This window comes from Glycine soja, chromosome 3 (assembly GCF_004193775.1).
Source record: "Glycine soja cultivar W05 chromosome 3, ASM419377v2, whole genome shotgun sequence".
NCBI lineage: Eukaryota > Viridiplantae > Streptophyta > Magnoliopsida > Fabales > Fabaceae > Glycine > Glycine soja.
The window spans coordinates 44,473,219-44,499,123 of NC_041004.1; the positions used below are offsets into that span (position 1 = coordinate 44,473,219).

Below are 25,905 nucleotides of genomic sequence, written 5' to 3' on the forward strand. Positions count from 1 at the left end.
TTTGTTACTTGGTGGTATATGATTTCTATTAATACTTTTTTGCATGTCATTATAACTATTATATTTAGTTTTTTCATAAGAGAGGCAATGTAGTTTTGGGACATCAACATGCAAACCCTGATGTTGAGGATTCTATTTGGATGTGTGCCTTCCAATATGCAAATCTTGATTTTCATAAGGTTACTCGTAGGGTTACAATGACTCATGCGTTCATGGGTGAGGTTCTCTTTTGTTTTGAATTATTTTACTAAATGAACATACTTTTTGCAATTTTTTTACCTAACCAATCAAAATAATATAATCCAGCTAATTCTTAAAGAGAGATTAATTATTCAAATCATCTTAAATAATTTAATTAATGCTCTCATTGACTATTTGAAAGTCATTAAATGCATTCTTCTATAAAATTAACTCCAAGTTAATATTCTTATAATTTTTTTGGGAAAAAATTTAATTAATGGTTCAAGAAGATTCAATTTCTCATACTAATACCATGATTTTGGACTAACACTCATTGGTCAGTGATATTGAATTTGATTCTCTTGAGTTCAAGTTTTATAAATTAAAAAATATATGATTAAGAGAAAAAAAATTATTAAAGATTTTGTGACAAATATTATTCATCAACAAAGCTTATAGATATTTTATACCAATGCTTTAATGGAAAAAATATATTCCAATTTTAAGGTGTGCAACTATAAATATTTATCATTTAAGATTTATCTATGTATTAGATGTATAATAAATAACATATGTATTTTCATCTAATCACGTAATTTTGTAACAAATATCTTAAAAAATTAAAACTAACGGATGTTTTTTTAAAAATAAAAAGTAAATTCTCATATACATATATTTAGTTTTTTACATTAAATTAGAGTAATTTTCTTTAGAATATTTCTCAGCATTGACGAAATTATTAGTTATTTTTTATTTTTTAAAATTAGAAAATTTCTATATCGATATATACACATGTATTAATTTTATACAAATTTAAATAAAGAATATTTACATTTTAAAAAACCCGTAAGTTGTAACCCGATTGGATTCTATAAGGAGGAGGTGAGATGACAGTAATCGTAAACTGGTAGTCAGTTTGCGTGGTTCTCCAAGAAAATAAAGGCAATGGTGAGGTGATGGGTGGTCATGCAACCGCAACTTACCCGGCGGCCAAGATTTCGGTGTGGAGGTACATTGACAACTGTCGTGTTCCCAAAGTCCACAACGCCAATTTCATCGCTCAGAACATAACCTAATATAAAAGAACAAGCAAAATAATTAAATGAAATAAGGCAAATTTTGAATTTATTTATGCGAAAAGAAGACACCAATTCTATAAATTTAACTCAGCACTCTCTCTTTCCTTCGTATGATATTTTAGCAAAAAAATTATTCCAAATTAGTTATAATTTTACAAAATCGATAAAACATTAAATATTTTTTTTCATGAAATACCCTTAATGTGGGAGTAGTTATTACTAGGTAATTAATTAAAGAGATTTAAAATGTATTAAAAATTACATAATATTTTTAAAAAAATTCAAGATATTAATATATTTTTTAATACATGTGTGAAAACCTCAAATGTCATAATATAATATGGAACTGAGAAAGTATTAAAATTGTGATATTGTAAATGTTTGAAAACAAAGGAAAAAAATGTTTATTAAGTGTTATTAGATTCTGTGAACAAAAAAAAAAAAGTGCGACTAGATATATGGTATAAAAGTATCTATCTATCTATTCAACGATAGGAGAAAAGAAACAAACTAGATATATGGTATAAAAGTATCTATCTATCTATTCAAGCTGCAAGCTGCAAGCTGCATGGCATCCCTTCAAAGAATTAGCTTGTATTGAAATCGAGATGGAATAAGTTTACAGTCTATGATAATCACATGACTTTTATTGGTTCCATTTCACTTACCTTTCTATGCATGACATAACATTCTTCACCATATCACTTATCTTTCTATATATGGTATAACATTCTTCACAAATTACAACAAAGATATCACTTTAAGGAAACAAATATCAATTTACTGGATAGCTCGAGGATAAATCAAGGAAGAAATGGATTGTGTGAAGGGTATTCATCCTTTTGCTTTTTGTAAGCCCTGCGAGACAGTAGTAGAAAGGATGTCGTTAACTCATTATGTGAACGAACAAATACTTATTTATTCGTAATATACGAAAAATGAAAAGAATCAGCCACAAGATTGACTGTTAGCCACCTAGAAGCATTAAATCCTCCAAGCGCAAGTGTTCCCAGAATGATTAGAAGGAATGGGACTTTAATCATAGCATGATTTTTTCTTCCTCCATGAGCCCTTGGGAATCCAGTTCTCACAACGTGTGAATATTGATCAACTGAACAAGAATTATGCCAAGTTTAGTTAAGGAAAAGGAAAACAGAAGGGTTGGTTTTAAATGACACAAGGAAGATACGGAATACAAATTTACCTGAACTTGAAGCTCCTCCTCTCCCACCTGTGTAAAACGAAATTTATTGAGTACAAGGGGGTGGCAATCTAACATTTTTTCTCCACCAAAAATCATATAATATGGCAATCTAAAACAGATTAAATGGCCATCATCTTCATTCACGACACAGTTTTACTGTAATAGTCTAACACCATGTGATGTCTAGTCAGCTACCAATATCATCACCATTCACAACTAGACTAGAGTTGTAAAATTGCTCCTATCATCCGAATTCTTGTGATGATACAGTCGAGGAAATAAAAAAAAATTAAATGAACAGCTCACCAGTTTAAACTTAGACTCAGCGAGAGGCTTTTCATGAGAAGGAAATAGATCAGGGTGAGATTCCCACACCTTCTTTTTGTAAGCTGATTTTACCTAAACAAAAAGTAAAAATCAGAATAGGCACAAGCAGAAAACGACAAAGTGTGAGAGTTTAATTCTGTTTTATAAGTGTCTAGCCCAAGTGTAAAGGGTTGTTGCTTTGTTTTGCTTGTATAAAAGGACATACATACATCTTAATAAAGTGAATTATTTTCATTCTATAGGTGTGCAATTCTGTGCTTAAAACAGTGAGTGATATTGTTAGCGGTAACAAACTTAAGCCTGAATGTTCTACAATAATCGTAATCTCACTATAATAACCGCACTCCCACTACGATAATCGCTACAATAACCACCACAATAACTACCTCTAGAATAACAACTACCCCTACGGCAACTACTTCTAGAATAACAACTACCCCTATGGCAAGTTTACATGGCAGAGCATCTTCTTCCTAACAGATACACGAGTGAATATGAGAGAGAGTGAATTGCATCTCTTACAATTGAGTGACGAACAGTGTGTATTCCAACACAAAGTACCAGTTCATCGTCTAAGTTCAGTACTTTAGAATAAAAACTTTTTTTTTAATATTATTAATGTTAAGTAATCAACTTAAAGAAAACCCAGTAGGAATTGAGGAAATAAAGCTAAGTGGTAATAATAAAAAATGGGTGAGGCTCAAAAACTGAAATTGAGTTTGTTAAGGGAGTGAATTTTGATTTGGCAATCGCGATAGAAAGAATTAAAAACCCTAGACATTAGGAATGAGAAAATGAAAAGACCTGGGATGGAGTTGGACGAGAATTGGGAGGGAAACCGAGCAAGATTTTGGCTTCATCGGCATCCATTTGTGAAGAGTTGGGAGTGACAGAGCAACATTTAGCCTCAAGTTTTGAATTTGATTGCAGAGTGCAGAGGCAATCAGAGTAACTTCGAGCACATCTCGTAATAATCGTTTTGTTCCCGCTACCCAAAAACTTTTCCGAGTAATACAATAATAATTTAACGGATTGAATGAAAAATAATTATTTTTTTTATAAATTTTTTAATTTTTTTATAAATGTTAACCAGTGTTTTAAAAGATAAAAGTAGAAATATTTTTTTAAAATGTATAAAATATATAAAATTATATTGTTCATATTTTTTTTTAATTTTTTTTAATTTTTTAACTAATATTGTTAAGGCATCAATTAACAGGACCCTATTTGTAACAATTTTGTGTGCGAGAGATATGAATTGAATTTGTGCAACATCGATAAAATAAAAAAGTTATGTAGTTATTTGACATTGTTGTTCTAAAAAGAAATTAACATGTAAATTCAGTCTACAGTAAATTTAGTGACAAAGTACGTAGTATAAATTAACTTTGAATCTTGTTAAAAAAAACTTTGAATAATCATGTTTAATTAAGCATATGTTAGTGCAAAATGGTTACAGTATACTAAGGCGTGCTCTAGTCTCATTGTATGTTCCTTTCAGTACAACACAAAAGTCATTCTGCGTGAAAATTCAAGAATCTGTGAAAGTCAAGTTCCTGAATCCGTTACCTTATATTTCCTTTTTTTTCCTTTTACCCTATACTGCATGAGGAGATGAAAAGATCAGAACATTATATAGCAATTATTAAAGGGTCATAAGTACATATTTTATTATCCAGAGAGTTGTTGGCATTCTATAATTAAGTTCCTTAATCAAGATTTGGAGTTTATTCCCAATTCAAAAGCTGAGTCTTATTCGGAAATTCTATTTTACTTTAAAATGAACTGATTTGATGTAAAGGAGATTAGTTGAATGGTAAATAAAAAGCTATAGATATCTCGTGGTTAGGAAAAAAACACATATTTCATTACCTTTTTGGTCTTTTATTTTGATGCAATATCAATATTGGCATGTATATATGTACAGCTTGGTTCTCAAATAATTTTAGTAACATGTTGATCATTGTTCTTATCCTTTTCTCTGTGACAAATTTCGAGTTATTAATTGAATAATGTATTATTAATTTGACCTTATTGATAAAAATTCATAAGATAATTAATATGCAACTAATTTTACTTTATTATTTTATATTATTGGACAACAATATTAAAAAATTATATTAAAGTATATTAATAAAGATGGTATTCGTAGCATCTCAATTTTCCTAAACTAATTTAAAAAAGATTGTTATTTGTAAATAAATAGAGTTTTAGAAAAAAATGATGAGGTTTTATAATTAAATAAATAGGGGAAAATAAATTTATTAATTAAAATAATGGTTTGAGAGAAAATAAAAATGATATTTTATTATTCATGGGACAGAGAATAAAATAGTTTCTTTTTTTATAAAATAATAAAAATAAATAAATAGAATAAATAATAGATCGTGAACACCCCTAACTATAAATAGAAAAATGCTAGGTCGTGACTCCTCAGCCACCTCTTCCAATTCTCAATTTCTTTTTCCCTTCTCAACCTATCTTTTTTTGCAGACCTCAGAAAAATGATGATCTCAGACTCATTCACCGTTAGATTGCCGTAAAATTTAAGCACCAGGTTCGCAACCCAATTTTGAGCATTCTAACCGTTGGGAATTTCAAAATCATGTCTGAGATTAGAGGAATACCCTTCGCATTGTAGCATTTTATTTTTTCACAGAAACCCAAAACCGTCTCGGTAAAACTACGATTTCAGATTCTTTAACCATTGAATTGTAGTAAAATTTGGATATGTTGTTTGAAATTCAATTGCGCAGACTTTCACCATGGGATTTGTGAGATAATATTCGTGGAGGGATACAAAGGAATCGCATGAAGATAGTGCAAATGGAGGCTTCAATCCCTTCTCATTCTCTCTAACGTTTGGGAACCCTATCAGAGCAACCAGAGGAATCTCAGGAACTTGTTAGAGATGTCTCTATCGCTTTCGGAAGACACGTGAGTCTGCTTAGAGGCAAGGTATGAGTTATTCACAATTGGGGGTTAGTGAGAACATGTGTAGGGATCTTTAGAGGATTAAATTGAGGTTTTATTTTGGGATATTTATTAAATTAAAATTTTTCCTTTATGATTATAAATAAAATATTAATGTTCTGATGAGAATTGCTTGATAAATTATGCTCTTGATATTTGTATATTTTGACCTATGATTTTGAAATACTTGTGTAATATTAATTGAGGAGTTTTAGTCCTCAGGTTGTGATAATTTTTTGTATAAATTGTTATATTGAGGATATGAAATGATGATTCAAATTGTGAGTATGTGGTGAATTGAACATGTGATGAATGGTGAAATACATGTATATTGAGATGTGTATTGTGTTGTGAGCTATGAATGATACAATCACACAACTGCAAGACCCTTTAAGGGCGATGAATTTTACGCAACGAGTATTGTGATGGGATCCATTGTGGGAATCCGACGAGTTTAATCACAAGCGCGACGAGTTAAAATGATTTTGAAAATAATTGAGTAGTTGTGTGTATTGCATAGTTCATAGGTAAAGTCAATATGATTCATGAGGTGTGATAACATGCTATTTTGAGATTATACCATTGTAATTGAGATCGAGTGTATGTGATAAACTGAGTATGCACGTGATTGAGATGTTGTGTGCATTGAGTTGTAAACTGTGAATTGCACAATCACACGACTATAAGACTCTTTAAGGGCGACGAATTAATGCTAATATTCTTTAAGGGCGATGAGTTAATGCTAAGATCCTTAAAGGGCGACGAGTTAAAAATATTTGAGAATAATTGAGGAGTCGTGTGTTTTGTACAGTTTATAGATAGAGTTTGTGTGCTAAAATGTTTTCTGGATTGAACCTGAATCAGGAGGGAGAGACCCTGCCAGACTCTTCGGAGTGTAGGCCTTGGGGGTCACCCGGTTTGAGTGCTCCTTTAAGCCTATGTTGATCCCATATGGTTGAAGCATTCTCGCAAAATACTGTGACCCTGACTGGTCTCCCTATGATATTACCTAGTGAGAGTGACTTGACTTGCTAGTGTGTGGTTTGTCTTGTCATGTACTTCTAGGCGCCCGACGAGATTTTTCACTGACATGGTACCACATTGCATATAGCATTGAGTCTTAGTGTATCTGCTGCATAACGCTTGTGTATTGTTCTATATTGATTGATTTGATATTGTGTTTTGACTATTGAGTATGCAAATGTTGTAAAAATGAATGAGACGTGTGATAAAATAACGTGAATTATGCTCAAGTGAATTGTATTTTGTTATATAATATTTATACCTATATGTTGTCTTATTTTTTCTCTATTAGTTAGGAATGTGACAACTCACTCTCTCTGTTGTTTGTGTTTAGATCCTGTGATGATCTTGAACTTTGTGTTCGGGGGAGCAGATGACTAGGTGAGTTATCTTAAGGAACCTTGTGCTGAATGACGTCGAGACACAATATGTGACATTAGGGTATAAGTTGCTATATTAATTGTTTGAAGTCTTGGATAACCTTGTTTTGAGTCGAAATAATTTATTAATTATTTGAACAAGTTTTATTATGATGTTAGAAAGGTGAATGTGAACCTTCTATCCTCTTGAAAGACTTGTATTTAAATGTGTTTTAATTTTTTTTTAATTAAGTTTGATTTCTTATTTCTTTTATTAGTAGTACATATATGTATGGGGTAGAGGCTGTCACAGTACCCAGACTAAAAAAAATTCTAACCAACTTGTTATTGTAAAGGAAAATGTTTCTTCTACATCCATATGCTAATATACACCGATAGAAAGAAAATATATATAATAGAGAAAAGTGATAAATGTAATAGAAAATTGATTTAACAAGAAGGGTGAGAAAATAAATTACGAGTGTCAATAAGAATTTTAAAATTGAGGTGTCTAAATATTACTACTCTATCTAAAATACCTTCAGAATAAATAAGCAAGAAATTAAATTAAGTTAATTTTACTACAAGATATTTCAATACATACATAATTATCTCTTAAAACATCTTCCCACTTAAATTAGAATGGTCAAATCTGTGATAAGGAAGCTTGAATACAATTTTCTCATTCAATTTGTTAGGTTACTTTCTCATATTTACTACATCAGTATTCCGATGATATATGAAACATTGAAACCTCACAAAATTTACCATTCCCACAAGTGTTACTGGTCATAATGATTACACTTTTTTTTTTCATTTTGCATTACTAGTCATAATTTAACATTAAAACCATGCTGTAAAAAAATGATAAAACCCTCCTAAACAACTAAAATATGATACAATTGTGTTTAAATTTTCTCGTGTATATATAGTATATCAAACTGTAACTGTGCTTACAAAAAAAAAAAAAAAACCGAATGGCACAAAGTGTAAATTAAACACACGTATAAATGATATAAAAAAAAAAAAAGAACACATGCACGTATAAATTATTTTGCTAGCAAATATAGTATCAAGGTAAACCGTTCTCAGAATAAAAGGCAGATATAGCAAGAGCAAACATGAAGAGAAGTATCCATAATAATCCAACATTGTATTGCATATATAGCATAACATAATAATACAAATAAGATATTATCGATTATGATCCAGTAACCACAAGCTAATTAAGTGATCCAACGGTTACGAAGCCACGCCAGAATCCTCTGAATGGTTTACCTAGAAAATATATAGCACGAGAGTTGAGGATGATCGAAGAAATGTTCTCCTTCAACTAGTATTTTCATAGGCACCACAGAAGCAGTGATTAAAATAGAAATACCGTTCCAACGCATTACTAAAGTTGAGAAGGCAAAGACACCTAAGAATTGGCAAAAATAAAGACTTTGATGAATTGATTGGTGGAGAAACCTCGAAGAAGCACTATATAAAGCCAGCTGAGGCCATGGACACTTCACCGGCATCTCCAAAGCATCCCCCCCAAGCTACAAGCACCCAAAGGGGAGGAATAATAATAAGCCTAACTTCTAAGGCCAAAAAAAAAAAAAAAATAGCAAATATGTCAGGAAAGATCATTATCTCGGCTGTTTCTCTCATCCTGGTGGTGGGTGTGGCAATCGGCGTGGTGGTCGCCGTGAACAAGAAGGGCGAGGATCCTGCAGTTGAATCCCACCAAAAATACGTAGGGGTCATATGCCAAAACACCGATGAGAAAAAGCTCTGCCATGACACCCTGAGCTCCGTGAAGGGCATGGACAGCGCTGACCCCAAGGCCTACATCGCCACCGCTGTGAAAGCCACCATGGACAGCGTGACCAGGGCCTTCAACATGAGCGACAGGCTCACCACAGAGTACGGTGGCAGCGATAACGGAACCAAGATGGCCCTTGACGACTGCAAGGACCTCTTGCAATCAGCCATCGAGAGCCTCCAGCTCAGCACTGACATGGTTCACAACAACAACGTCCAGGCCGTGCATAACCAACAGGCTGATTTCAAGAACTGGCTCAGCGCTGTCATCTCTTACCAACAGGCCTGCACGGAGGGTTTTGACGATGCCAAAGACGGTGAGAAGAAGATCAAGGAGCAGTTGCAGACCCAGACCTTGGACAATGTTCAGAAACTCACTGGCATCACCCTTGACATTGTGAGTTCTTTGTCCCACATCCTCGAGCAGTTCGGCTTAAAGTTTAATCTTAAACCCGCATCTCGTCGTCTTCTCAGCGAGGATGGGTTCCCCACTTGGTTCTCTGCTGGTGATCGCAAGCTCTTGGCTCGTGGATGGAGAGCACGTATCAAGCCCAATGTTGTGGTTGCCAAGGATGGCTCTGGTCAGTTCAATACCGTTGCTCAGGCTATTGCTTCATACCCTAAGAATAACCAGGGTAGGTACATTATCTACGTTAAGGCCGGTGTCTATGACGAGTACATCACCGTTCCCAAGACTGCAGTCAACATTCTCATGTACGGTGATGGCCCTGCTAAGACCATCATCACCGGTCGCAAGAACTACGTCGAAGGTGTCAAGACCATGCAAACTGCCACTTTCGGTAATTTATTTAATTCATTCCACGTACCCTTATCTCATATATATGAATGAATGAATTGATTTATTTTGCATGCATGCTGCAGCCAACACTGCCGAAGGCTTCATTGCCAAGGCAATGACATTCCAGAACACAGCCGGTGCTGAGGGCCACCAAGCCGTTGCATTCAGGAACCAAGGAGACAGATCAGCTCTGGTTGGTTGCCACATTTTGGGGTACCAAGACACCTTGTACGTCCAGACCAACAGGCAATTCTACCGCAACTGCGTGATCTCTGGCACAGTGGACTTCATCTTTGGCACCTCCCCCACCGTGATCCAGCACTCAGTGATCATCGTGAGGAAGCCCTTGGACAACCAGTTCAACACGATCACCGCCGACGGAACATCCATGAAGAACATGGATACAGGAATCGTGATCCAGGGTTGCAACATCATCCCAGAAGCCGAACTCTTCCCTACAAGATTCCAGGTGAAGTCATACCTTGGAAGGCCATGGAAGCAATTCTCAAGGACAATTGTGATGGAATCCACCGTGGGTGACTTCCTTCACCCGGAAGGATGGTGCCCATGGGCCGGTGAACACTTCGAAGACACCCTGTACTATGCTGAATACAACAACGATGGACCTGGTGCCAACGTTAACGGAAGGATCAAGTGGAAGGGTTACCGCGGTCTCATTAGCCAGCAAGAAGCTGCTCAGTTCACCCCTGCCCAATTCCTCCAGGCTGGTTCCAACGGTGGAACTGACTGGTTGAAGGCTCTCCATGTTCCTCATGCACTTAACTTCTTGAAAGCTTGAAATTAAACCAAATATCTATCAATGCTCACATTATTAATTGAGTGTTAGCGTTTGTCATGTTGAGGGTCATAGTCCGTGTGACAATTTGTTATTCTTTGCATTTATCTTTGGAGGTCTCCGGATAATATTTTTAATAAAAATTAGATAATTTATTTCGATTAACTAACATATTCTTTCATTTCCTATCATCACACAATTTTGGTGCCTGCCCAAGAAAATTTATTATTATTATTATTATAGACTTGGCTTTAATGCTAATCATAATTGCTTCTCAACACTACTTAATTAATTGGTTATTCCTAAATAAATAATTCTTCAAACGATAATATATTAGTTCATTTTCATCGAATTAAAAGTGTAACTAATATTGATTTAATTATTTAAAATATTGAAATAGAAAGTAATTATCTGGGAGAAACTCTTAGGTAAGCTCAAATCTAACATATCATTCTTAATAACAACAAATAAAAATTTTACAACTAATAAATAAAAATTAGAATATCAAGTACAATAAAATTAAATTTAATATTAGTTCTTTTTTTCTATAATCTTCTTCCTAATTTTTGTTAATTTGAATAGAGTTGAAATATATACAAGATTGTAATTCGAATATAGAAAATATAATTTTAATTTAAAAATAATATATTTTAGTGGTGTAAAAAACTATAATATTTTATTTTAAATAATAAATTTTTAATGCAAATAAAACAGGTTGGTTTTAAGTAATTGTAAAACTTTGTTGCTGTTGAGTTTATAATTTTAATTAAGATTGATAATAAATATCACTGTAATATTGATATTCAGTATATTTTAAAAAAGAAATACATATTGAGTTTGATTCAATATATAATAGTTTAAAATTAAAATCAAACTCTAATTATAATTATAATAATGAATAATTTTTATAAGGAAAAATTACATTAAAATATTTAAAAATTTAAAAATTTATTATATCATTTCAAATCTTATAAATCCATTAAAATAAAAACTATAAAATCATAATAATAATTTTTTTAAAAGAATCTCAAAATTCATTATATTGTCTTTCAAAATTCACAAGAATTTTTTATACATGATAATCTTTTAAAATCAAAATACAATACATTTTCTTATGAGATTTTTTGTAGGGTCAAAAAAAGCGGAAAGTGCCCCCAGTATAATACAAATAAACCATAGGAGTAGTCATTATAATTTACTAAAAAAATGGTACACTCTTAATAAGACTTTCCTATACTTTTTATTTATATTTACTACATAGTAATATTACTTAAATTTCGAATCCTCTTATACCTCCTGGTTTTTTATTTTATTTTTTGATAAATTATACCTCCTGGAATAAAAAAAGGAAAATATGATGAATGAAATAATAATTGCCCCGTCTTTTTTTATTGTGAATGAAATAAAATGATGAAATTAGACAATTTTATCCATTAGTAAACAAGAACTAAGGCATAACCCTTCAAAGGGGCCCAAAGGCCATGCCCGGTGGAAGGAAGAGCAGGAAGCTGGGCCCAATGGGCTTTTGTAGCGGGTCGACTACTGACGATCACGAATCACCACAGTTTTCAGTTTCACGACCTCACTGTCTCTGCTGAAACGTGAAAGCAAAACAGAGAAGAGGAGCTGCGGAACTCTTCACTTCATCTCAGCGAGACAGATAGAAAAAGCATTAACGATGAGATTTCACGGTAACTTTATTATTTGCCGTTATCTTTCTCGGTTGCGAAATCAATTCAATTCAAACTTCGAATTCCCACTCCCGAATTTCCGGCATCGAGCTCCATTCTTCCTCCGTTCTTACTCTGCCGGTAATTCTTCGTTCAATCTGTTTGTATATTCATATTTCATCATTCATTTAATTATTTTAATTTCAACGTTATATTCGTTGATTAATATGGATTGTTCAGCGCAAACGTTATTATTGGTTTGATACGACGTTGTTTTGCTCTGAATGCCACTTTAAGTAGTGTAACTATTGTTGTTAACAGAAGTGCCAGCTCAACTGTCTCCGGAGCTCTTAAACATAATGGAGCAAAGACTCTCCGCTATTGAGTACAGGACTTCTTGTCTTAACAATTTTCTAAATCAGGTAATGTAGTTTCTATTTTTTTTTTCTTCAAAATTTCTCTCTCATTCTCTTAAATGTTTTGTTCATTGGTTTTAATGGAACTTCTTATTTGTTTGAGAATTCATTGCATTTTGGTCCTATATTATGGTTAATGTGCAACTGCAATTGTAGTCATCCAATAATATTTTTCTTAAAATTAGTCTCCTTTATTTTTTATTTTTTTTACTACAATCTAGTCTTTTGAAGAGGAAGAAATTTTTTTGATGGTTTGATTGATGGTTTTAAGGTAGAGAAAAACCATTAGAAGGATTTGATTATATAACAATTAAAGGATTAAATCTGAGCAGAAATTTGTTTAGGGATCATAATCATGCATTAGCCTTAATAGGACCAAAATAAACCTAAGCTTAATCTTATAATTTAATTGTGATTGAGTTGATTATCTTATGATTAATTTCTGTTGCTGATTGAAGACAGCCAGAAGCATCACCATCAGAGTATGCAAGAGCTAACAAGGAGCTGCGGAAGCTAAGTGGCTCTGTGGACCTTATTAAGGAATTGAGGGCCAAACAGAAGGTAATGAGTTGGTGCAAGTTTACCTTAGAAAACAACTTTCCTAAAATTGCAAGTGGTGTTACAGGCTTTTGTTTCGTTGTTCCTTCTGTGATAATATTTTACCACATAGCCTTTAGGCAGCATACTATCTATCTATTTGCATTACTCGAGTGTTTTATTTACCATGCTTTTCTGGTTTAAAGAAATAAGGAAAAGGGGGAGGATAAGTTAGTATTTTTTTTTTTTTTTTTTGGGGGGGGGGGGGTGTGGGATTATATTATCTAATGTTACCTTTTTACTATCTGCAGGAAATTGATGGCTTGAAGTCACTAATGGCTGAATGTTCTGAGGATAAAGACATGCTTAATATGGCTACTGAGGAAATGGGTCAGGCAGTGGAAGAAGAAAGAAAACTGCAAAATTTGCTGCTGAAGTCATTACTTCCTAAGGATGATGCTGATGAAAGGGATTGCATTTTAGAGGTGCGAGCAGGTAAAATGTTACTGATGATAATGGATATCTATTACTAATGTTCATCAAACAAAATGCTTCAATGAATGTTTGCTAAATTGTCTTAGGTCTTGTCCATCACTTTACTATTATACCTGCTTGCTTTTGTCTCTACGCTTTTCTTTCATCCCCATTTTCATTTTGTTATACCATTTTTGACCAGGCACTGGTGGGGAGGAGGCTTCCTTGTTTGCAATGGATATCTTTAGAATGTAAGGTTACATTTATGTCACTGTAATTTGATCAGAGTCAGGAACTCTTGTTAGTTTTCTAAAAGGGATCTTGTCTGACATGATGTAGGTATGAGAAGTATGCTCTCGAGAAAGGCTGGAAGTTTGAAGTAGTAGATATAGCTCAATCTGATCATAAAGGATACAAGGTACATATTTCATATATTAATGCGCACTAAATATGACCTGATTTTCAGTGCTTTACCACTTTAAGTGTTTTGAAATATTGATTGCGGTCCACCATGCATTGGAACCTTCTGTTAGCAAGAATTGAATTTCATCTTGCAACTGATGTACTTTGGACTATTCTTTCTCAGGAGGCTAGTGCTGCAATTGCAGGAGACGGTGTTTTCAGGAAACTAAAATTTGAGAGTGGAATTCATAGGGTCCAGGTTTTAGTCACCACCTCTCAGATATATATGTCTACAACTAAATCTACTTTTGGTAATCACTAACATTCTTTTTTAACAGCGAGTTCCTGTGACAGAAAAGTCAGGACGGATTCATACCAGTGCTGTTTCTGTTGCAATCCTTCCTCAGGCTGATGAGGTAATTAGCAATCACCCCTTATGAATCAATGGCCTGTGATCAGAATCTTGAATGCTTGTTGTTTTTAAGAATATAAAAAAGTGTGTTCAACTGTTGGTTACTCTAAAATAATTATAAAGGAAGTCTAACAGACAGATGTGTTCCTACTTTTTCTCTTGCTGGTGTCTCATAAATATTATGCATGTGCCCATATGCAGGTGGATGTTCAATTGAAGAATGAAGACTTAAGAATCGATACCTATAGATCTGGTGGTTCAGGTGGTCAGCATGCAAATACAACCAACAGTGCTGTTAGAGTAACCCACATTCCAACAGGGATTATGATTACTATACAAGATGAGCGTTCTCAACATATGGTTAGTGATCCAAAATTTTGGCATGATTCACATTTAATATATTTTTTTTGGAAATGTGCATTTTTGTTTTATTTAGTACACACTCTCCTTTTTTTTGTATTTATAAAGTGATTCAATTAACTCGAAAATGCTCTCTGTGAGCTGAAGTTAATAATTGTGCTACAATTCCTCTTATTGACGTGTAATTTAACTGTTCCTGAATAAATTTTATTACCTATACTTAAGAAATTAATTTTTGAGGCAATATGTTTTGGTGTGTAAAAACTTGGTAATTTCTTGTCGTAGTTGTGCTTTTCATCTGAGATGGATGAAGCCATCAGCATATTTCCAATTAATTGAATTGCATGCTACATTTGTTTTCTCAGTTGAGGCAGGCAGCTTAAATTTGGAGTACGCTTTGTGTTTGTTGTTAATGTGTTCATTTAGAAAAGCATGCCTGTGGTAGAGTCGCATTTTGGTCTGAAAACTTTCTGTCTGAGTACGTGGATTTGTGAACTTGTAGAAGAAGCAGAAGAAATCATTATGAAAGTTCTTCCCCCCCCATATTAGGTTTCTTTCCTTTAAACGTTTTTTGTTTCAGTGATTAATATATTTATTGTAAGGGCCACTCTTAGGTATTTGATGAGGGAGGCTTGGTTGATTATGATCTGCGATAAATTCACTGTTTTATTTCCTCTGTTCTACATTTTTCTTTTTACATTCTATCTCTGCCTTCTCATTTCTGCTTAGAACAAGGCCAAAGCTCTCAAGGTACTGTGTGCAAAACTATATGAAATGGAAAGGCTCAGACTTCGGAGTAGCCGATCAAAGCTTCGATTAGAGCAGGTAGAAGAGATTTCTTAGTAAACTCCTTTGAATTGCCATACCTTTTTTCTTTCTGCATTGACTTGGTATTTGTCAAACTGTACAGATTGGTAGTGGGGATAGATCTGAACGCATCAGAACATACAATTTTCCTCAGGGCCGTGTAACTGATCATAGAGTTGGTATCACTTATCACTCGGTAGATGATGTGATGCAAGGTGAAAATCTTGATGTCTTCATTGATGCTCTTCTATTGCAAGAAGAAATGGATGCAATGGCAACTTTTAGTTCGTCTCAGTAAAACCAGTGGATTCAATTCAGCTTTTCCTGATTATTAATAATGTCTTATTGGTGTAATTTACTTCTGAAAAGATTAAAAGTTTCATATTTTGCTTCTGGTGCAAGGCAGAGGAAGAAGTCGAGATAACATATCACCGAGTGATGTGTGTATGATTAAGTTATGATTAGCATGTTTACTTGTATTTCAATATTATGGCAAAAGCCTGTCCTTGATATTACTTGCACATAAATCGATAAAAGAAGTCTTTAACTTATTGTATCAATAACGTTGGTTTGATATTAATGTGTCTGCGTACATTACTCAAACTTCAACAGTTAAACTTCCTGCAGCAGTAAATGAGAAATCAATTTCCCTCCTTAAAAAAGTTACTTCAAAGGCTAAAATTTGGACTAATAGAAGACGTTAAAACGGTTTGGTTTATTATGATTAGAATTAATTAATTGTCACCACTGCAATAGGGAAATTTCAAATACATTTCCGGATTTCAGTCTACAAGATGTTGATAATAATAGATTTAATTACTCATTTAGTTTATATAATTTTTAAATTTATTTCTTTTAGTCTTTATAGGAATCTGTTAGAAATTAAAATATAAATTTTAGGGACTAAAAAATTATTTATTAATTATAGAGACTAAAATAGATAAATTTAAAAATTATAATGACTAAAAAAGTAATTAAACTGTGAGCACATATATAACCTAAAAAAATCTGAAAAAAAGCAAAAAATTAAAATAAATGGTTAGATTAAATTTACACATATCTCTAAAAATATAATAATGGAATAGGCCACAGGACCTATAGTAGGGTTCAGCACTGTAAATAATAGTATTCAAAAGAAAATATCCCTTTTAACCATTAAATAAAAAGAAAAGTAGAATTAGCTTTAGGATCAAAAAGAAAATTTATTATTTAGAAGGATTATATCAATACTAGTAAAATTATGTTTGGAGGGTTATTTCTTAGTTAAATTTTTTTTTTCTAAATATTTCTTAGTTAAGCTTTTTCATCTAATAGTTACAATCACTAAACTTCAATATAACTTTATTATTGAAAATTGAATACAACAAATTTGATTCTAAATTTTTGCCTTCCAGATCTCAGTCCTTCTACTCACAACAACACTTGAAAGTGACCCAATTATATTTGGCGAGGCATCCAATCGCGTCGAATCTTTCATAAAGACAAAGCATTATTCAATCGTAATTCCTTTTCTTGCAAGGTAGACTATTGAAATTTGCATGAAAAAAATAAATTAATAAATGATTGATAGATAGCTTGCGATTATTCCCTGCCGTTCATCTTCCATGTTGCACCCATAAAATATAAAAATAAAATGCATGTACGTTTCAAAATGACATGCTCTAGCTCCACATGACATCGATTGGGTAGATATTTTGGTACAATTAATTGCTAGATTTGGGACCCTATAAAAAAATAGAGATCCCAACTTGGGCAAGAAATGGATAACGAGTTACTTTATTTAATCCATTGTTTATCATATGTTTCCTGTTTCGGTGCCATAGGATCCACTTTTCATTATCACAAGTATACATCATAAATCTGCCGAAAACGTAGATCGACAATATTTGTATAATGCAAAGACTTTTTTGTTTGGGTACAGAAAGGCCCTTTTAAATACACGAATGATAACTATTTGGCACAACATTGCAAACATCTAACTCTCCATAAACATCATAAGGGGGTGTTAGATTTTGTCTAGAGTACATATACCATGAAATCACCTAATGTGAATGAATTACCAGGAAATCCTCAATTTCCTCAAAGTACCCTGAAGGGATCCATGGAAGATTTTGCTAAGAGTTTGAGTGGATGGAGTTGGGAGGAGAACAAATTGTTTGAGCTAGCTTTGGCAGTGGTGGATGAGCAACACCCTGAACGATGGGAAGTGGTTGCAGCCATGGTTGGAGGAGAAAAAAGTGCTGGAGATGTTCAAGAACATTATGTGATCCTTCTGGAGGATTTACTCGTTATAGAATCTGGAAAATTGGACCATACACTTGGAGAAGTTGTGCCTTTTGTCCTTGTTGAGTGTAAAGATTCCATATGCTTGTCCGACAATGATACAAGCATGTAACTTTCTTTTATTTGGTGGAACATAATATTTTTAGAATGGAAGCAAGAGATATCTATTATGAACTTGCTTGGTCTCATGTTTCTGTTAATCAAGCTGTTTGCTGTATTATGTTCATTCCAGCTTGGTCATTCAATTGGAGCAACTTGGCTCATGGTAATTCATTTATATGCTTCTCTTTTTTCCCTCTCTTGTTCTTTTTTCTGTTTGGTTGAGAAGTTTCACACCAACACCTTGGGCTTTCTGTGGACTGTGGGGGCAGGTTTCGTTTTGTAGCTGTTGTTTTGGTTCTTCATTATTTTTATGGGGCAACCAGGTTGATTCTTGGTGATTTTCTTTTTTTTTTTTTTTCCATTTCATTGTTGGATTCAATTGATTAAAGTCCCTTGCTGTTAGCTACTGTCTTTTGATGCTTGAATTATGCCAAAGCACAAAGGTTCTGCTAGAGAATCATATCCATTTTAAGTTGCAATCACATGGCCACTCGGTGATGATTAGGAATTCAAACAACAAGGATAAGGCAATCGTTAGAAGGAGTCACCAGGCCAGCTTTAAATTGAGACAAAATTAGAAAAAAAAATTAATTAGTTCATCTCATACCACATCAAATCGTGAATTCAAACGAGCTGATTAAATGTTTGATAAATACATTATTACAATTTGTCACCCTTTTACTATTTCTAACATTTTAAGTTTTCAACAAATGATGGCCAGCAACATACTACTAGTATACAGTACAAAGGACTAAATGAAATGCCTGATTTGATTTCAGTGTCCATCTTTATATACATAAATTTTATGTGCATTGGAATCTAAAATGTCACATAGCTTGCAGGAACCTTGGTTGATAATTCTTGCTTCACACACCGTTGTCAGAAGGCTTCTGAACCGCATATTGAAGTGTGGCAAAATCTGTATCCTGTCCATCATAAAAGTTATATTGTGACTAGAATCGTGCTTGTGGAATGAGTTTCACATGACAGAAGCAATTATTAACCTTAAATTAAACAGACATAAAATAGTGACACAACTGCGGAGACAATTGTGCATGGTCAAGCAGAGCTGAAGCAATCAGAGCCAATCTAATAGGGCTGTTGTAAGATTTAAAAAAACATTGCGTCAAATAGAGCAGTAACACCTAGAGCAAATCTAATTGCGTAGCAGATAAAATGTTCATTTGAACCCTTTAACACATTTGGATAACAGATTAGAGAAGCACATTCCATAAATAACAAATAAATAAATAAATAGAGAGGGAAATGGAGTTGGAATAGGAAAGAGACAGAGCCAGGGAAGAGGCAGTGCATGAGCGTAGCCACAACAGATCTCTCTCTCTCTCTCTCCTTTCATTCTCACTTTACCATTTTCTGTTGATAGCTCCATTCGTGCCCTGCCTGTTCCCAGCCTTTGTCCTGTCTCTTCCTGTTAACTCCCTCACCCTTTGGATGGATTAACTTACCTCAATCCTTATCAACATTATTAACCACCTTTGCCCAGAAAATGTCCCTTCTAAGTTCTAACAAGGTTCCCTCAATTCTCAAATATTACCCTCTCAAAACTGGGCTTTCAGATCACTCTTGAGCATAGGTTTCATTCAGTCCCTCTCTATATATAATAATAATAATTGTACCACAAGGAGGAATGAATGGTTTGTAGTACAAGCATGTACTAACAAATTTCAGTTCAACGCTCCTCTGTACTACTTCATATTATTGGTAGTACACTAATACTAATACCATTGCTAAGTGAAAAAGAACCTTCTGGGTATGTGTCCTAGTACCTTTCACCAAGTGGTACTGAAAGATACAAGATGTCTCCACTCTTCCACTATGCTTTTCTTCTCGTAGGAGGCGCTGAAATTCAAATTAAAAAAACTAATAATTTAACTTTTATATGTATTGCAATGTAATTTTTTTTACAATATTAATTAATCAAAAATCACAATAGATATAACTTTTTTAAGTAACTATTATAAAAGTGATTATCATACATGATAGTGACAGTGGCATTATCATTACATATACTGTTTTCTCTTAAAAATATATGTATGAAAATCTTTTGTGTTTATGGAAATAGATGAAAACCTAATTTGGTTGTGATGGAAAACAGGTTAAGGTAAAATTTGAGGCGCAAAAAGTCAAATGGATGAATGAATATAATGACAATTGATCTAATAATCATGTGACGCTGAAAGCAACGGTTATTCTTTCAGAAGAAGTGCAACTAGCACCATCAAAATCCAAATTTTACTGCAATTTCACCAAAGAAATTAAACTACCGAACATGATCCGTCTTGCTCGAGTTTTTGGTGTGATTGCCCGTGACGTGAAGGAGCCGCAACTATAGAAATATTCCTAGTCAGGATAATATAAGGAGAGAACAGGTAATTGCTATTTATCCATGTAATAATGTACATGTCCCACGAAAAGAACTCCTAATTCAATTTTCATGGTTATGGTCATAATCAATATCATTACCTTATTCATAGAAAATATCATTAACTTTGGATAGTGATATATAACCATACATACAAAAAGAGAAGCTGGTATATATGCCAAGCTAAAATGGAGCGAGTATGGTCTATTTGCCTCATTGCGAGCAAACCAACAAAGGATCATGCCAGATCCCATGTAGTGTTGAGGATTACATTCACATGAGTAAGGTGAGAAACACATGGTGGGTCCTTCCAACTTCTGAAATTTTGCATCTCGACACAATCCAAAAAGGATTCTGATGTGCTCAAGGATTGCTTAACAGGGAGTCCTTCGCGGGCCGTGAGGAGTGGAACCAGTGAACCTCAACATGCATGTTTCAGTTCATAGAGAAGGGACTAACCAATGAGATATTTACAAATTATTCAGATTTAAATTTGTATTTGTTCACGTAATATATTGCTTTTTTAGTATTAGTCTTTATAATTTTTTTTTTAGTTTAAAAAACACTTTTAATACTTTATATTTTCATTTAAATTCAATTTAATCCTTTATTTTTTTAAAAAAAAATAATTTGATCATTTATCTTTTAAATTTGATTTAATTTAGTCATTCCAAAACAATGAATGTTTTTAATTTTAAATCGTTTTTGGATTGATTTAAGAGGTAAAATTTAGAACCCAACAAACAAAAAAGGAGCATAAGTATGGTGAAAGTGCCTTGAAATTGAATCCATGAGCAATAAAAAAAATAATATTAAATTCTTATTTAATTGTTCATCAATCAAACTCATTTTTCACAAGAGTTTGCATCATGTCCAAAAAATTTGGGTTTTATAGTTTTTATGTAAATAAATTCAATGTGACAAGTTTTACATATGAAACAATAAAAAAAGATTTAAAATCGTATCCCAAAATTAAAAATGATCATTGTTTTGAAGGATCAAATTGAAAAGATAAATGATCAAATCAAAATTTTTAACATAAAGGGACTAAAAATCATTATTCTCATACATGAAATATTTCAAAGACAAAGAATAATTTTCCTGATTTTAATTTTCTTGCATTGTATGCTCATCAAACTAGTATTTGTATGTTATTTTTCTATCTATCTCAAGCTATAGACACCTCTTGTGTGTTCAAATATCTTTTTCCTTAATATATATTTCAAGTCCTCACAAATGGGTGACATTCTAACAGGTTGAAACAGATGAAGCATACCGAAATTTGAACAGAGTTAAGCATAAAATTTAAGGTTCTATGGATAATAATATCAGTTGTCCCCGTTCCCAAACTCTGAATTATGTTGTCTTAGGCTAGTGTTATGGTCGTTCGTTCTATTATGTACTGTGTGGCTGATGCAGAATTGTATAGTCCGTAGTACCCAACTGTCAAGTGTATTTTCTTAGAACAGTACAAGTATAATTGGTTGCATTTCAAATTCTTTGGCATTTTGAAGATATGGCGTTTCAAGCGGGTAAAGTAATTATACAGGGTATCTCAATTATTGTTCAACGAAATGTTCCGTTTGGATACTTAAAGTAACAATTTAAGAATTCTTTAGAATTTTAATCTTTGTTAAAATTGGGAATTTGAAATTTCACACTTCGTTTAATCTAAAATTTATTGTTTAGATGTCTTTTATATAAAGAATTTAAAATTTTGAAATTTTAAAACAAAATTTTAAACATCGAAAGACGTGGAATTTTAATTTCCTTTTCTAAAATGTAAGAAATTAAAATTCTCGAACCTTTCAAAAAGTTTGTGTATTTTTTATATATAACCTGCATCCTCTTTTTCACCTGAAAAGTTCCGAAAATCTCGTTCACTCGTAACTCTTCCCTTATGCCCATGATCCTCTTCTTCAAAAAATACCGTCTGAGCTTGTGGAGCGTCGATCGAATGTGGATGTAGGGGGACACGTAGAACTGCACCCGCAGGGAGCATCCGTCGCTTCCTATCACACGGTGAAAGTGTTTGTCGGCACGGAGGGCCTGGATCATACCTTGCGTCATTGACTAAATGTTGTGGTCAGGTATAGTGGTGTACACCCTTCATGTCTCAGTTTCCCTATGACTTCCCATGCCGCATCAATATTCTTCTCTTTGAAAGCACATTAATCATATTTTATCTTCTCTTTGCATTTATTTTTTTTCACCCTTACAATTTTAATTTTTTTTATCTAAACATAAAATTTTAAAAATAAAAAAATTTCAATTAAAGTATTTGAAATTCTTAGAATTTTAAATTCCTGCGTCCAAACACGCTTTAAAAAACATGAAATTTCTAAAATTTCTCATTTGTGAACAGAAGAGTGTGTCTGGAACTCATTGATACCTATCTGTGTATTTTATTTTCTATCCCTTCCAATCCCTCATTCGTTGTTGTTTTACTCCGGTGAACCTTACTCATCGAAATCCCAACCCACTAACAATCATCTCTGTTGCAGCCCAAACCAGTCGACAATCATTTGCACACTCTCCTCCATGGAATCCAAATCACTAGTAGAAAGAGTTGAACCAAATCACTGACAAAGAGAGAAGATTACCAGCGAACCTTAAAACAAATGAATGAATATTTGAAATATGGAAAATAGGCTACTAGAACCCAATATGTGATTTTATGGTGAATTGAACTAAGAAATACAGAAGAAACATGGTTTTATACATGACTGGTAGTGCTAAAAATAAGGAAGCAAACTCCTAGACTTTGGCTAAATTTAAATGACAAATGATTCTCCTAGTATGTTTGCAACAACAATTTGAATTGCATAAATCAAGGGATACTAACAAAATTAAAGATTGAACCATAGACACATCAAATGCTTAACCTTCGCTATTGTGGCATGCATTATTTGTCACACCCCCTTTAATGCATGCTCCTTTTTCATAATTTCAAGTTGTTCTTAGAACTTCTCAAACAATGGTTTCACCAATGCCTTTGTAAAAATATCAGCCAGATGCTTCTTTGTATGAATCTTCTTCAAATCAATCTCCTTATTCAACACCTTTTCTCTAACAAAGTGGTGATGCACTTCTATATGTTTGGTGCATCTGTGAAATACTGGATTTGATGATAATTTAATAGCATTTTTTCATTATCACAAAAGAGCTCCATTGTGTAATCCACTTTTTGTAAAACTAAGCTCTTTATCCAAATGATTTCCTGTGCTGCAAGAGTGGTTGCCACGTATTCTACTTTCGTGCTTGAAAGAGAAATAATAGCTTGTTTTTCTCTTGGAGAAGAGTTTTTCAAGCGTCTCCCATACCTTTGGTGTGTCAAGATCTCTATGTGATCAATTAATTCCTTGCTAACAGTCGTTCTCAGAGCAAACAACGCTTTCCCGCATTTTACCTTCCACTTTCGTTGAGCCTCCGTCCTATTCGGTGTATCTGGTGGCATTTCAGTATCATTTCCCACCATGAGATCCCATAAATCTTGCCCCGGGAGAAAAGCTTCCATGCACAATCACCAGCAGTTGTAGTTCGATCCTACAAGTTTCTCAACACCAAACTGCATATTTGATTTGTTTCCTCCAGCTTGCGAATCCATGAAAACCAGTTCAGTTTGCCTTCAATTCTTAGAGCCAAAAACTGAAAAAGAAAAAAGCCCAGATCAGAGTCCAAGCTCTAGATACCATAAAACAAACTCTTTTGGCATTCTGAAATTCTCTATCCAAACACATATAAAGCAACGGGAATTCATTCATTTTCATTGTCAATAAAACAAGAGATGCGTTGCGTGAATAGATTGTTGTTGCGGACGCCATGTTCCCGCCCCCGCAACATGTGTACGGTTACATCAGCAAAGCTTAATTTCATGATCAACGCTTGCATACAAGACAACAACATAAACAATGCTCGCAAACTGTTTGACGAAAACCCCTCGTCCCGCAACCTCGTATCCTGGAACATGATGATGACCGGTTACGTTAAACACCATCAAATTGAATATGCCCAGCACCTGTTCGATCAAATGTCCTTCAAAGACACGGTTTCCTGGAATATCATGCTCTCTGGTTTTCACAGAATCACAAACTCTGATGGGTTGTATCATTGTTTCTTGCAGATGGAAGAGCTGGTGTGGCCCCCGATGACTATACCGTCTCCACGGTACTCAGAGCGGTTATAAGCACTGAGTTGGATGTTTTGGTCCCCCCCAGCTTCACACTCGAGCGCTGCATTTGGCACTTAACTTGAGTGTGTTTGTTGGGTCTTCGTTGATCAGAGCTTATGCCAGCTTAAGAGACGAGGAGGCTTTTAAGCGAGCGTTTGATGATATATTGGCGAAAGATGTCACGTCTTGGAATGCTTTGGTTTCTGGTTATATGGAAGTGGGAAGTATGGATGATGCTCAAACAACCTTTGATATGATGCCTGAGAGAAACATAATTTCCTGGACTACTTTGGTGAATGGTTATATCAGGAACAAGAGGATAAACAAAGCAAGGTCTGTTTTTAACAAAATGAGTGAGAGGAATGTGGTGTCTTGGACGGCAATGATTAGTGGGTATGTGCAAAATAAGAGATTTACGGATGCGCTGAAGCTTTTTCTTCTGATGTTTAATTCGGGAACTCGTCCCAATCATTTCACATTTTCAAGTGTGTTAGATGCATGTGCTGGTTATTCCTCTCTTTTGATGGGAATGCAGGTGCACCTGTATTTTATCAAGTCTGGCATACCAGAGGATGTCATCTCATTAACCTCGCTTGTGGATATGTATGCAAAATGTGGGGATATGGATGCAGCATTTTGTGTTTTTGAGTCCATTCCGAATAAGAATTTGGTGTCATGGAATTCAATATTTGGTGGCTGTGCAAGGCACGGGCTAGCTACCCGAGTGCTGGAGGAGTTTGATAGGATGAAAAAAGCAGGTGTTATACCAGATGAAGTTACTTTTGTAAATGTGTTGTCAGCGTGTGTGCATGCTGGTCTTGTTGAAGAAGGTGAAAAGCACTTTACTTCTATGTTGACCAAGTATGGAATCCAAGCAGAGATGGAGCACTATACTTGCATGGTGGACCTCTATGGAAGAGCAGGGCGATTTGATGAAGCTTTAAAATCAATCAGGAATATGCCATTTGAGCCTGCGTGGTGTTGTGGGGTGCGTTGCTTGCAGCTTGTGACCTGCATTCAAATTTAGAAATTGGAGAGTATGCTGCAGAGAGGATCCCCAAACTGGAGAGCAATCGTCCTGTTTCTTACTCAATTCTTTCAAAGATCCAAGTTGAGAAAGGAATATGGAGCGGTATAAATGAATTGAGGGACATGATGAAGTACGGTGGAATAATTAAATTATAAATTTATTTATTCACTCTTTTATTTATTTATTATTCTTTTAGAAATATATAAAAGTCATTAAACATGAATATAATATTGCTCTTTTTATTTCTCCCATTTAATCAGCTTCATCATCACCCTAGAAGTTAAATGATATATAAAAGACTAAAATAAA

The 25,905-nt window shown here is 33.9% G+C and overlaps 4 protein-coding genes and 1 pseudogene across 4 annotated transcripts; 4 read left to right on the top strand and 1 right to left on the bottom strand.

Annotated features, from left to right (window-relative positions):
• Window positions 1-1,828: 1,828 nt before the first annotated feature.
• LOC114407469 lies at window positions 1,829-3,788 on the bottom strand. The gene is given in 5 exon segments (XM_028370573.1): window positions 1,829-2,117; window positions 2,235-2,370; window positions 2,464-2,520; window positions 2,754-2,862; window positions 3,595-3,788. Coding segments are annotated over 5 exon segments (423 nt in total). The 5' UTR covers window positions 3,661-3,788; the 3' UTR covers window positions 1,829-2,062.
• Window positions 3,789-8,663: 4,875 nt separating this feature from the next.
• Window positions 8,664-10,718, top strand: LOC114407467 (pectinesterase-like). Its single transcript, XM_028370572.1, has 2 exons — window positions 8,664-9,754; window positions 9,837-10,718. The coding sequence occupies exons 1-2, from the start codon at window positions 8,764-8,766 to the stop codon at window positions 10,550-10,552; spliced, it is 1,707 nt and encodes a 568-aa protein (XP_028226373.1). The 5' UTR covers window positions 8,664-8,763; the 3' UTR covers window positions 10,553-10,718.
• Window positions 10,719-12,092: 1,374 nt separating this feature from the next.
• LOC114407470 (peptide chain release factor 1) lies at window positions 12,093-16,207 on the top strand. Its single transcript, XM_028370574.1, has 11 exons — window positions 12,093-12,360; window positions 12,541-12,641; window positions 13,098-13,196; window positions 13,484-13,667; window positions 13,849-13,897; window positions 13,986-14,064; window positions 14,233-14,307; window positions 14,387-14,464; window positions 14,662-14,820; window positions 15,550-15,645; window positions 15,731-16,207. Exons 1-11 carry the CDS (start codon window positions 12,228-12,230, stop codon window positions 15,923-15,925), a joined length of 1,248 nt encoding a protein of 415 aa, XP_028226375.1. The 5' UTR covers window positions 12,093-12,227; the 3' UTR covers window positions 15,926-16,207.
• A 1,224-nt stretch (window positions 16,208-17,431) lies between these two features.
• On the top strand, window positions 17,432-19,267 carry LOC114407471 (protein RADIALIS-like 3). The gene has a single exon (XM_028370575.1). It carries the CDS (start codon window positions 17,660-17,662, stop codon window positions 18,020-18,022), a length of 363 nt encoding a protein of 120 aa, XP_028226376.1. The 5' UTR covers window positions 17,432-17,659; the 3' UTR covers window positions 18,023-19,267.
• A 4,080-nt stretch (window positions 19,268-23,347) lies between these two features.
• Window positions 23,348-25,875, top strand: LOC114407472 (annotated as a pseudogene).
• Window positions 25,876-25,905: the final 30 nt, after the last annotated feature.